This window comes from Pieris rapae, chromosome 4, assembly GCF_905147795.1.
Source record: "Pieris rapae chromosome 4, ilPieRapa1.1, whole genome shotgun sequence".
In the NCBI taxonomy this organism is placed as follows: domain Eukaryota; kingdom Metazoa; phylum Arthropoda; class Insecta; order Lepidoptera; family Pieridae; genus Pieris; species Pieris rapae.
This window is the reverse complement of record NC_059512.1, coordinates 1,518,837-1,532,771: the sequence shown is the minus strand read 5'-3', so window position 1 is coordinate 1,532,771 and position 13,935 is coordinate 1,518,837. Positions and strand designations below refer to the sequence as shown.

The window sequence follows — 13,935 nt, the reverse complement described above, 5'->3', positions numbered from 1 at the left end:
TAAGTAAATAATAATAATAAAATAAATCCAAAAACAAAGATTTGTCCTCTATCAGCAGCAAGTATGGAATATACTATTTATCTTTTTTTCAGAATTTGTGACAATACTGACGTCGAAAAACTAGTATGCAGAAAAACCTAAAAGAGATCTGCCCCCCGAGGGACCGTCCCCATATCCCCACAGGGAGCTGTCACAACTGGGGGGTAAAGAAACTCTCATATAGCTCGTTCAGTGCGAACAGTGATGTGTTTTATAATGCTTTGCTGAGTATACGTTGGTGTGTAGATGATTAGACTGAGTGGTTTCTTTAAGAACATACTAATACTGTATTTGCTTATTTTTTATGTGACTAGAAAGCCTCATGTGAAGCTGGGAGCTTAAGAATGATGGAGGACTTAAAGAGGTTCACAGTCAAAGCCAGTAGAATTTTTCTTCAGATATAATTCTATATAAAAACCGATAAAAACTCTGTTTTTTATATTTAGTTAGTAAATGGTCCTTCGGGACGGAAAACTACTTTTTGCCGTATTGAACTGTTAAATTTTTACATACCTGTATCGCAGATACTTGTTTTTTATTTTGACATCTGTATCTACCATTGTGAAACTAACTTAGTTTACGGTCCTCCGAGCCGGAACTCTATCTAATCATTTACTTTCAATTTATCTCTATTTGGGGAAGAGAAGTTGTACTATTAAAGAAAACACTTAGTACAATCAAAGTATAAATATTTAGACGTGTGTTCGTAGTAACTATGTTATGTACAATCGGCTCTAATTGCTTTTTATCTGTAAATAACTTTTAACGAACTAATAAAAAATATGTAACAATTTAAATTAATTTGAAAAATCTATTTTAATGAATGAAACTTTAATTATTATATAATTACTTTACAAGCTAAGTATTTTTAATTTAGTCTTCTTACAAAAAAAAAACAGTTAATTAGTTAAGAGCTGATTGTACGACAAAGACGCTTAGAGTGTGTGCAAGCATAGTGTTAAGCTAAGTGTATAAGAAAGTGTTCAAATAAATGGATAAAAAATTTATAATAAGCATTTTCTTTATGTAACAAGATAAGATTGTTATACAAATCGGTGTAAACATTTGCCTATGACACAATTAAAGACGTCTATGAAGCTACTCTATGAGAAAATGTCCTTCGACTACCGAGTCCTTGTGGACTACCTATACCCAGGACATAAGATAGATATAGAATAGAACCGTATCAGCTTGATGGAGTGAGTTGGAGTCGGAATCAAATGACTTTTATTCCTACAGTAGAACTATTATGGTATAAGATATTAAATGTAATGCAACGTCTAGGTTGAGTACTTGTTTGAAAATATTATCTAAATTGCTGATGCTAAATGACGTCATCTATATTGGAACTGCTAAGTTTACATGGCAAGTTATGTAAAGTACATTTTTTGTATAGAGTAGCTTCTTTCCATTAGAAAAGAGAATAAAAATTGCACATAATGTTTAATTTCTTCTTCATGAAAACCTTTTTATCGTTTGCTTAAAAGGTTTTTGGAAAGCGTGAAAATAGACAAGACGATTGCAATTTTATTATTTTTCGAATAATTCGTAATTCTTTTTATCAGGAATTAATGTTTTAGATATAAAGAGAATTTATAGATAACATATTAAATGATCCTACGTCATTGTCAATAGCAAATAATGTTGCCTGTCTCTTATAAGTAAAATTCTTTGCTTATTTCACATGTAATAATACCATGAATAAAATTTTTCATGTATTACATAAAATTCAAATACGCCTATTTTAGCCTTTGATTTAGATTTGGTTTTCCGAGTAACAAAAATTTATTATTTGAATTTTGTATCCGTTTCGTTTTACAAATATCGGCCAGGAACAATGCTATATAAGTTACTTATAATTTTAGTCTTCCGGGGGAATAATGAATTGGCCAAAAGTTCATTAGGGTACAATGTGTAATATTAACATTAGCTTAGGACTGCGTGTGTCATAGCTTACTTAATTTGTATGTTAACAAAAAGGGTAAATATGTTAAATTGTTAATGAAATGTAAAATATAATGTTTAAAGAAAAGAGATTTGGGTATTGAGAATGTCATACATTTTTGATATGTAGATCTCTTTTTGTATACCCACTCTAACTAAACATTTAAATCTCTTGCGTTATATAAATGTTAATTGTATAAATGTTGATGCTTTAGCCAATGTATTCTGTTTCAGGCCTACTTGCCGTTAGTTTATTATTTCCAATTAAAAACTGTTGTGTGACAAATATCTAGAGAAAAAGAATCAGAATTTAATCAAATCTCACTTTATTCGTTCAATTTCTCTACATTGTACATAAAAATAAACGCACATATAATATTTGTATATGGCAAATTTTGCGAAAGAAAATAAAGTGTAAGTTAGATAAATAATCTTATTTTGTATGGAATTGAAATAGGCAAACTAGAAAATCGTCTCTAACACGGAATGTTTGAAAGGGAAATATGATCATGCCGCAAATATAAAAAAGCAAATATTGCTTATGATTCTAATAAGTCAATGTGACCTTATACAATAATCGACTACCGCAAATATATCTAGTCCGTGGTTCAATAAGTAAAAGTATTGTCATTTATTGTTTTAATATTATTAATAAACATGTATCTCTCTCACGAACTTATATGCAGAATTTCTTCTTCTTCAAATGCCTCTCCATTACTGGAGGTTGGCCGTCAGTTTCCTGAAACGCGTCTCGTTCTGCGCCAGATGTAGCTACTCTTCCGCATTTGCAAATCGTCCACTCCCTAAGGTTGCGAAGCCATGACTTCTTCCTTCGTCCAACACGCCGTTTACCCTGGATTTTACCCATTATTATTAGTTAATTGAGGTGGTAGCGATCATGGCGCAACACGTGGCCCAGGTACGCAACTTTCCGCTGCTTAATATTGCAATATGCAGAATTTAGTATCCGATTATCCCATCAGTGTTAGCGTCGTGGGTTCAGTGTGCGAATCTCATCCCTGAGGCCGCAGGTTCGATCTGCATTAATGAACTTGTGGCTTGCTTCCAGACACAGGCTGCTCTTGCCAATTAGGTTGACAAAATCAACATGAAACAGATACAGAAATCTGTAGCCGAGAGCTAAAAATCGATAGGATTGATTTAATTGAAAATATCATCATCATAAACACACTACAACCTTAGCCTGGGCAAGAACCTTTAGTCAGCTGTGGGCTTTTAACGACCGTTATTATTAATAAAAAATTAAAATAATGGTTATAACACTGAAATGTTAGAAAAACAGTTCACCGCCGTTTTAGGCGTACATTTACGACTTTTTTTTACTTGGGGAGATACATTGCGCATGCCATACCGCGGCACGACTGCTTGGTGCAGGGTTATGTGGGATTCGCTATTGTGCATACCCACTAAAACCCCAAGGCGCCACCATCAATCGCCTTATGCGGAATGCGGCAACAACTGAGCCTTATCCGCTTCCCGACATGCGATGACATTTAAACCTTACAACATTAGGTTATAGAGCTAAAGCAGTTTTATAAAGTTTTTTTAACAATACGGAAAAATACTCTTTTAGTTCAATGTTCTATTTTTTCTATTGAACTTTAACCTTATCTCTCGTGTCCTTCTTTAAAATACGTTTAAAAACAAACACCACTAATAATAGTTGCTTTTTAAATTCACATTATAAGTTTCCGAAAATCCGTATTTAGCGAACGCTGTTTCGAATAGAAATTTGTTGGAGAATCCACCTGGAAATCATATAAGTTCGTGGCGATTTATTTAATAGGTATGTAATGATAATATTTTACATAGACGTGTTTAGTGGTAGAAAATGGTTAGAACCAGAAAAAGCTTAGTACGCGAGGGCTTCCTTTTGGCTTAAAATATTATTATTATATCACTTAACGACAATAAGTTAGTCATGTCGTCAATTTAAACAGCGATTGTATTTTGTAACTTCCAATGGCGGTAGCGAGTTCGATGTCAAGATTATAATCTTTACATCTTACATTACATACTATTTGATCCCTGATAAATTGAAATAACTAGATATTGGAGAATAGTGTTGGTTTTAAGCATTCGATTCGTCAATACTTATACAACACAATACTTCCTTCTATGTGCTTTAAACACTTGCATACGATAGACTCTCTTTTACTATACTAGCAGTGTAGTTTCAGAGTGCGTATCTCATCCCTGAAGTTGAAGGTTCGATTCCTGACGGTGCACCAATGGACTTTCTATATGGAATTTAACATTCGCTCGAACGGTATACGAAAACATCGTAAAGAAACCCAAAACCTCAACGGTTAGGCGCAAGAGGCTGATAACATATTTCGCTATAAGAAACTACTAGTATAAGAGCCAATATATGATTGAGTCAGACAAAGGCTTTGTGTGTGTCTATCAAATAAAAATAATCAAAGCAACGGATGCAATTAGAGGCTTAGATCAATATAGGGTCTTTGCTTCACTAAATTATTGTTATTATATTATATATTAAAATAATATTGGGTACGAGAGCTTTTTATTTAAGTCATTGCTATCGGAAGTTACAGATATACTGGTGTTCATTTTATTTAATATTAAGAATATATTTTGTTATTATATTCGCATATCACAAGCAATAACAAATTGAAATTTTATTTACATTTTAAATATTTACAATAAACATATGTTATAATTATTTAACAAAGATCTATTTATAGCTTATTAAAAAGATAATTTAAATAAAAATATATCAGAATTATAAATGTATAGTTTTATCGAAATACCGTATCAATTTTATTTAAGAAAAATGGAAAAACCACTAAATCACTAAATCTGTTATCCGAAAACTGTTATCTGTCAATTATCAAAGTGTAAAAGGTTTCATATCTCTAGAGAGCAGATTTCGGCAGAATATTGCTTTTGTACGACGCGGTCGTAATGGTGCGACATCAGAGCTCAAGAGTTATGATTAATTAAATGTTGTTTCATGATATAAGTGTAAAGACACATTTCGATGAAACTATATTTTAACATTTATAGTAAATTAAGCGAGTACAAAATTGAATTAATATACCCAACATCGATTTTCTTTTTGTCTGGGAGAAATTGTAATATTATTGTATAGATATGAGATGTAATATGCGTTAGACAATTGATGTATCTAGATGAATATACAAGCTTCATATGGGAAAAGAAAATTTTAATAAAATTGGTTTGTGAAATGTGTTTTTTTTATTTGTCATTTAGTTAAAGAGGAGGTTATTGCCTCCAACCTGTTGGAGGAGTAAGAAAAGGTAGATCAGTTAAATAACTGACCATCTGGCCCGACGGACCAAAATTTTATTTAAATGCTATGTGTGTACTTTGCCAAAAAGACCAAGATTTTATTTGCGTTCAGGGTATATTGTAGCCGGAGATTGTATTTATTGTTACAAATTCTGCTGCCTATGACCTCCAATGCCATACACACAACCCTGGGCAGAATTGAGTGTCGCTCCTGTGGACCCACATTTCCCAAGGCTGCGCGCTGCGAGTTGATCCATCTATATCCTTGCGCGCTACAACCTTCATTAAGGGCTCTAAAAAGCCCGCGTCCATACAACTCTGTATGAGCAAGATACCACCCGAATGGGTCATACGCAACTAACATGTCTAAATACTTCACTCGCGACGGAGGGTGTAACATGAACAACGAATTTATTGCCATAACGATCCCGAGCACGTTGACTACCTGTTAGTCACTTATTTATTTTACGTAAATCATGAGAACTTATAGTTATATTTTTAATTTAAACATCCCTATCTAATCCACATCTAATGTTATAATGATGAACTTACTACTGCCTTACTTATGTTTATCACTACATAGTATAAAACAAAATCGCTTTCTCTGTCCCTATGTCCCTTTGAATGCTTAAATCTTTGAAACTACGCAACGGATTTTGATGTGGTTTTTTTAATAGATAAAGTGATTCAAGAGGAAGGTTTATATGTCTTATAACATCCATTAAATAGTGGAGAAGTACTGTTATTTTTGAGGTTTCTAATGTGATGTCCTAAATAATTTCATTTTTTCCGCTTACATTGCAAACGCAGGCTGATCCCTACGAGTTTTATCAAAGTAATGTACTAAGTATTGTACACATTGAAAAGGTCTACAGAAAAGTTCTTGATGGTAAGTGTCTATTTCTTATGGATAACCCACATTTTTACATACAACGTTCACAGATTTTCTGTAGTGTATTTATGTCAGCATTGCACCCGTGCGAAGCCGGGGCGGGTCGCTAGTTTGGCATAAAAGGCTGCCTAACAATTGGATAATTGAACTCGTGGCCATGGGAGGCCATATCTAACCCATTTAGCATATTTGGTATATAGATAAGACTATCAGAAGTCGAAACGTCAGACACACGTATCTAAATTCGGGCAGCCAATAAAAACCCGAGAAACATCACACGCCTGTCACGCGTCATGCGCCTGTGATGTGTAGTGGCTAATTTATATGGAAGCATAGTTTATTGTTAAACTTAGTATTTACATTGGAACCAAACGCAAACTTCTCAAAAATTATTTTTAACTACTAACTAAAAACTTAGCATAAATTTCATAGAACCTTCTAAAATGCTATTCACTGAAACACTCACAGAACCAAAAATCCTTCAACTATGGACTATCCAGTTTTCTGTCGGTAGCCATCTAGTTAGCATCTAGTAAGTATGAAATAGTTATCCACTATGTGGTAGCTGCCCACTGAAGTATTTCCGAACCAATTTGACTTAGAGTCCATCAAGTAAAGAGCGTCCAATTATTAAAAGGCCGGCAAAACCCTTGGGAGCCGTCTGGCAATGTGAGTGCACATGGGCAGCGGTATCACTTAACATCAGGTGTTGCCTCCTACAGTAAAAAAATCCTACCTACATTGCTTTTAAATATATTATATCTTAAAGGATTCATTTTTAAAATAAAAGAGGCGACCGTCTGTTAAAGAAGCGGTGCTATATGGGAATACATTAAAGAAGAACTGGTTCCCCATAGTGGTGGTGCTCTGCAAAAACTGACTTTTTTAAAAGGTTGCCTAAGTTTTGAAACGACGGACCGTCGGGCGTTCAAGCAATACTGCTTAAACAATGGATACAAAGGAATAGTCGGAAACCAAAATTTTTATGGAGAATTTTGTGTAAATAAATATAAATGTTTGAAAATATGTATGAATGTCGAATACTCGGATCCTAGAGTTAGGGATGACAATGGTTTAAAAAAATGAACGGGACGCACGCACTGATTCAAGTAGGCGGCACCGCTACTATGTCCCCGTTCCACTCGGATCCGAGAAAAGAAGACTTAATTTGTTAATATTAGTTTTCTAGAGCCATTTATTATAACCGTTACAGATGAAAAGCCACTTCCATAACAATTAGCTACATATTATTATACTTTAGATATACATAACATAATAAAACAATAAACAAAGTGAAACGTTTTAATGTTTTTATAACCTTGTTAATCTTACACTTAGTATATCTTCGCTTACTACCGGATAATATCAGCTTCAAAATTGCAGTCAATATAACAACAATTATCTTAATATGTTTGTCCGCGATGGCTCCTTAACTACTTAACCGATTTTAAACTAAATTGGCACACCATGAGCAGTCTGGTCCAACTTAAGAGATAGGATAGCTTGGATCTTAATTATAGTGCCAATTTCATTTTATTACAAATTATTTTTTTATTATTTGATACAATTCTAACAGATGGCGCTGTGTTAAAAGTACCAACGTTTCACATAAGCTATCTACTTTTCGCATCAGTTCTCCTACAGTTTCCCTTCAATAGCTTACTACTATGTAATATAACAAAAACCTTAGCCACAGCCACACTTGGCCGTGTCTGCTAGTTTTATTATATTTATCAATCATTTTATTTCACCATGGAGCTGTGTTGGCCTAGTGATTCAGTAGGCGACTGTCATCTGATTATTCGGAGGTCGTAACTTCGATTCCCGGCCGTGTCTCTGTCTAGGTGCTTGAAACACTCGTAAGGTTGATGAAAACTACCTGATATTATCGTCAAAGTTGCAATCAATTTTCAAAGACAATGTCAAAAATCATTTATTCATGTACTTAACACAATGTACACATATGATCGTCAAAAAAGAAATATACGTTGAATGCTTCTAATTTTAGATTTACTGCCAGTTCTCAAATCAAGGGCGTAGAACGGAACAGAAGAACTGGCAATAATCTCTGCCTCTCTTTTAAATCACCATGCTTTTTCTTTTACACAACACAACACAAATTTATTTATCTATAAATCTTTTTATTCCAGCATGGAGTGGTCTAGACTCTAGGCGCAACGTCCAAAAAACCATGTCATGTGAATCATAAACAGAAAGCTCATCAGTTTGTCTATAAAATATAAGAAACGTTTACAATCTGAGGCATATAACAGACAGGCAATAAATCACATAATTTTAATAGACATGACGATATACAAATAATAAGTAATGAGATAGTAAAAAACTATCATTATTGTGATATCATAAAGTTTCCTTCCTCTAAACAACTATAATTACCGTTACACAAAGGACCTTGACGCGAATTATATTAATTGCTAGCTGCCCCCGCGAACTTCGTTTCTCCTTCTTGCCTAGTCTACGTTTTTAGTAAACATTTTGCTATGGTAGTATTGGTATGGATTATAAGTTCAGAGTTCAAATTATAGGTTCTTAAATAACAAATAGGAAATGTAGAGGGTAAATGAAAAATAAGAGTTGTATGTATGTACGCATAAGAATCGACCCGTTTTGGAGGAGTATGGGAACAAACATGAGAATTTTATATATGTAGAGATTTATGACACTGGCGCCTATGGACACCTATAGAGGCAACTGCGTCGCTAGCCTTTAAATATTGGTCGCTCTGTTCTTAAAAGACCCTTAGTTGAATTGGTTCGGAAATACTTCAGTGGTCACCTGGTTTCATATAGTGGTGGTGAGGGAGAAACTGCCTTCAGAAACGCTCATCTGTGGAACGACAGACGTCAAAAGTATTATAACAATATTGTAATGAATGTCGATGCCTAGATGGATGGAGATTGTGGCCAATTTATGTTTCGCACACATTGTATATAAATGAAAAATAAATAAAAAGGTGATTTATTGAGTTTTAAGACAATTAAGTATAATTTTAATCAATTGATAAGTTACATCAGAATATATTTAATTGAAAATAAGATATTTAATGTGCAGACATCGCTTCCTGTTGCGATACGGAGTCCCGACGTTTTTGTCCCATCTCGATCTTTCAATATCTCTCTGACGTCGTATGTTACCGCGTACAAAAACTCGACGAATATGAAATGTATATCTCTACTGAAAGTTACAAAGTTCAAGTAAACCACAGATATAATAGAACAGTCAGATTATCTATAATCCATTAATGTGTTAATAAAGATAATTCTTCAAAGCAAACATTATACATCGTACCATTATTCGATCACTGTTTGATCACGGGTATAACCGCAGAACAGTTGCGGTCTTTTTATCGTTCTAAGCAAATATCATAGAATTTAGACAATGTGTAATAACTTTATTACATATTGTCTAAATTACATTGCTTACCTTTATTTTTCATTGTATTACCTTTAATAAAACATTGTTAAAATAAAGAGTTTTTATACAAACAAACAAAACAATATGCATTCGATTTCCGGCGATACTAGTTGATTTGTCTTTAAATGTTTTAAAAAAACATCTGACTAAAGAAATCGACTATTTATAATTTATACAACTAAACATGCTGATAAGAACGCCCAAAATATTGTAAATATGATAAGGGTGATACGATAATTCAATCACTGGTATCATATTTAAAGGCCTGTAACGCACCCGCGATGTTTCATATTCAGATGTCAGATGGCAATTTCAATCAACATTGTTTAAGCCAATAGGTAAGTATTTTAGTGTAAAGACGGAGGCTGGCTATTCCTGCTTTTAATCAAAAATTTTTTTTATAGAACAGCGGGCAAACGGGCAGGAGGCTCACCTGATGTTAAGTGATACCGCCGCCCATGGACACTCTCAATGCCAGAGGGCTGGCAAGTGCGTTGCCAGCCTTTTAAGAATTGGTACGCTCTTTTCTTGAAGGACCCTAAGTCGAATTGGTTCGGAATTACTTCAGTCGGCAGCTGGTTCCACAAAATTACTCATTAAATATAACCCAGTATTCCCTGGATGTCTGATCCATCTATCCATCCAATCATGAGGCGAAGACCGTATGGATCCTTGACCTCCTGAAATATATCAAAATATCAATTGGATATATTTGTTCGCCCTTTGTGATATTGTGTAGGCGTCATTCATCCTAAGAAGGATGTGTGTCATTTGTGCAAAGTATTGTGATTGTATTGCATACGGAGATACGAAGATCATTTAACTAATGGGACAGATTAAATAATAATACCTGTAGTCTGTTATAGTATCAGTATGTCTCATAATACATGGCTGCAATCAAAGAACTATAACATTATTACTTTTTTTCTTCATTTTTTCCTCCCAGATTTTAAGGAATAAATAAATATACTATATTAAATCACTTTATTATAATAAGCAACAATTTATGTTACAATTTTAAAATAAAATCAATGATATATTCCACAGACTGATATAATGCACTAAAATATTTATCTATTTCCTTATATTTCCCTTTAAAGAATATCCTTTTTTTACAGTTACTTAATACTAATACATCAGAAGACATATGAATGTAAAAATTAAACTAATAACAATATAAAATTAAAACATAAACATTTTCATAACTAGGGGCCCGTCCCGGCTTCGCACGGGTGGACGGTTACTTTATATCCAAATTGTATTCATATCTATTTTATGTTATGTAAATAGGATGTGGAAAAATAATGGCTTATTATAATTATATTAAAAAGAGTCCGGTTAGGCAAGGTTCCGAAATGCTGGCAGCGTTCCCCCTTTGAATAGCTAGACTAATTCTTTGTCCTAGGTAGCTGCCAGCTCTTCGGTAATTTCATGTTTTATATGACACTATATTGCAACCTATTATGTTACAAAATGATTATATTATGACAAGATTGACGTAAAGCTGATTGAACCGTTAACAAGACATTCTTCAATCACAATTTCAATTTAGACTTTAATATATGAAAGCAAATGTTGACCTCACGTTTCAAAGTGGCCGCGAAGTCGACTTTGACCCGATACACTTTACATGAAGATAAACGAATCAATGTCCAAAACTTTACGATAGTATTTTTATTTATTAATTTAGTAAACCACTGATAAATACCTAGACCTGGAAAGCCCGAGGTATGATTAATAGAAATACATACATTATCCTTACGGATGCCAATACGATAATGTCCAGAAACATTAAATAAAATATAATATTAAACGCAGTATCGCTACTGCAAATCCACTCTGCGAACATACAAATATGTCGATAGTGTCGGTGATAGGATACAGTAGACGCCACGTCCTGAATAACATATCCCATAGGTGCTGAGAGATAAATTTAAGGAAATTATTATACTTACCTTTCCCTCGCAATATATTTATGAAAATATTATGTATGTATACAGAAATAGTGATAAATATACTAGAATAGAACATACGCACAATATCAATACTCGGAACAAACGCAAGCTGCAATTTCCCCGTACTAGACTGTCTAAAGTTAGTAATTCTTTTTTGGAAAAAGGGATAGTCTTCTTTAATAAAATCCCAAAGGCTCTTTTATCTCTGTCTTTTATTAAATTTAAGAAATGTATTAAAGAAAAGCTGTGTAAAAAGGCTTACTATAAAGTTAGGTATTATCTAGTAAATAAAAGGGCCTGGGACTAGTGCTGGGCAGGCTACTTCTAATTAATTTGCTATATTTGTTTTCAATATTGTAGGATTGTTTGATGATTTTCTTTTTTTTTAAAAGAGTACCGAGAGTTTTTTACGCCGGCCTTATTCTCTCGGCCAACACCCTCTGTCTTCTTTGCCGATGAGTAGGGATGCCAACAGGCTCGAATTTAGTGACGTGGAATAAGTGATACCATCATGATCCTTTGTTCCAAAATAAACGTATTTTTTTTAAGAAACCCAACTCTTGGAGTACACTTGGGTTGCACACTACACCCCTCAAGACTGTCAGTACGTAATAGGCCGACTAAGTATATATTTATATAGACCAATCTGGTATATCCTTTTAAGTCTGGGCCTCAGATTTCTGTATCAGTTCCATGACCATAGATAATAATAGGCAAGTTGGTGATAAACCTTCCACTATCTTTTCCTTCACCGTACGAGCGAATGTTATATGTTAATTAGTACACAGCCGGAATCTAGACCTATATATAACATAATACGCATATATTTTGTATTACACATAACTAAAGAAGATATTTATAAACCAATTTTCTTTTTTGTTTCTTCGAAGAATCAAACCTAATGATAAGTCTAATACGATATTGTCATGAAATTGCGTAATCTATGCTTATCAAATGTTTCTTAATATGATAATTACATCTTTTATATTTATCGGTTCGTGCGAGGTTAATACAATGAAATTGCTATTTTATTTCTTATTATTAATAGAAAATTCAAACAAGGTAATGTAGATATAAAAAATAAATTGTAATTTATAAATATAAATAATTGCAATGACTATTGAAATAAATTATAATGTTATAAAGAAACATAATTTTATAAGTAAATTAACTAAAGCGAATGGAGAATTTTTAAACGTTTTTTGTAGATTGATATATTCTTAAAATTGTGGAACATTTTTGTGTTTTATAATCAATAGTTTTCGCAGCGCATGCGTTGAAAGATATTTTTCACACGTTGAGCATTGTATTTTTAGTAGGGTACCTTTTTTATTAATTTTATATTAATCAGTGATAATGTAGCATTCAAATTGTGTTTTTTTTAAATCAGTCCAGTACTTTTTGAGCCTAAATAATATATATATATATATATTACAAACATACATGCACACAAATCATTCCTCTTTATAATATTAGTATAGATAAAAGTTCAATTTGTTTCGAAAACAGAGTAAGAAGTGTTGAAGAAAAAATGAGTTGAGCACTACTACTAGTTGAGTGGAGGTATCAATTCAGTACAGTAGAGTATGTTAATTAAAATAAAACAGCGGCGCTACCTTTTTAGGTCTGGGCCTCTCTCCTTCTGTATATGTTTCATGATCATTTGTTAATCTTATAGGCTAGTAGCCTCAATCTGCTGTGCTTCCTCCTCAATGTTTTCACCATACGGGCGCACATAGAAAGTAAGTTCACTGTGGCAACGCTGGGGATTGAACCTACGACCTCAGGGATTAAATGCTGCTGTTGAAATGTAAATGCTGAAGCATTTAATAAGGAAGGAAATTGGTCAAATTTGGTATCAGTATCATCGTACATATATATATAGGTGTACGAATACTGATGAGCAGATTACTAAATAATACTATGAAGATAACATCCCTGTAGGTGGTACGAAGATAATATTATTTTAAATATGTTATTGTCGAATTGTACATTATAATCTATCTCGCGATATTGTTGACTGTTTGGAAATTATCGGATGCATATTGCGCGCAGTTTAAATTTTTTCATTTGATTTTTACCGGCCGTCATTTCGAGAAACGATGTATGACAGCCCTAAATGTTTTTAGCTAAAAAAAATGCATAAAATCGCGCTAAAATTGCGTACTACACATATGTTGGTCCTTTACTTTCTAATGCGTAAAAAAAAGATAAAATAATGTTTGTCACTTTATATTTATACAAGCTAACTCAAGTATTTGTTGGGTTGGCCTTCTATTGTATGAAGAAGGGGTGGGAAACAGTAAAGAGACAATAAGATAGGACATTCAAGTAAAAAGTATTCTAGTGTAATTATTTTGCCATTGAAATAAA

The 13,935-nt window shown here is 33.2% G+C and overlaps 1 protein-coding gene across 5 annotated transcripts in view; it reads left to right on the top strand.

Moving 5' to 3' along the window:
* LOC111004123 (calmodulin-A) overlaps positions 1-3,230 on the top strand; it is a 133,389-nt gene extending 130,159 nt beyond the window's left edge. For all 5 annotated transcript variants that reach the window (XM_045627914.1, XM_045627912.1, XM_045627911.1 and 2 more), the window contains one exon: positions 93-3,230. In XM_045627914.1, coding sequence (XP_045483870.1) covers positions 93-124 — 32 coding nt within the window. In that variant the 3' untranslated portion in view covers positions 125-3,230. The remainder of the gene's footprint in view (positions 1-92) is intronic.
* Positions 3,231-13,935: the final 10,705 nt, after the last annotated feature.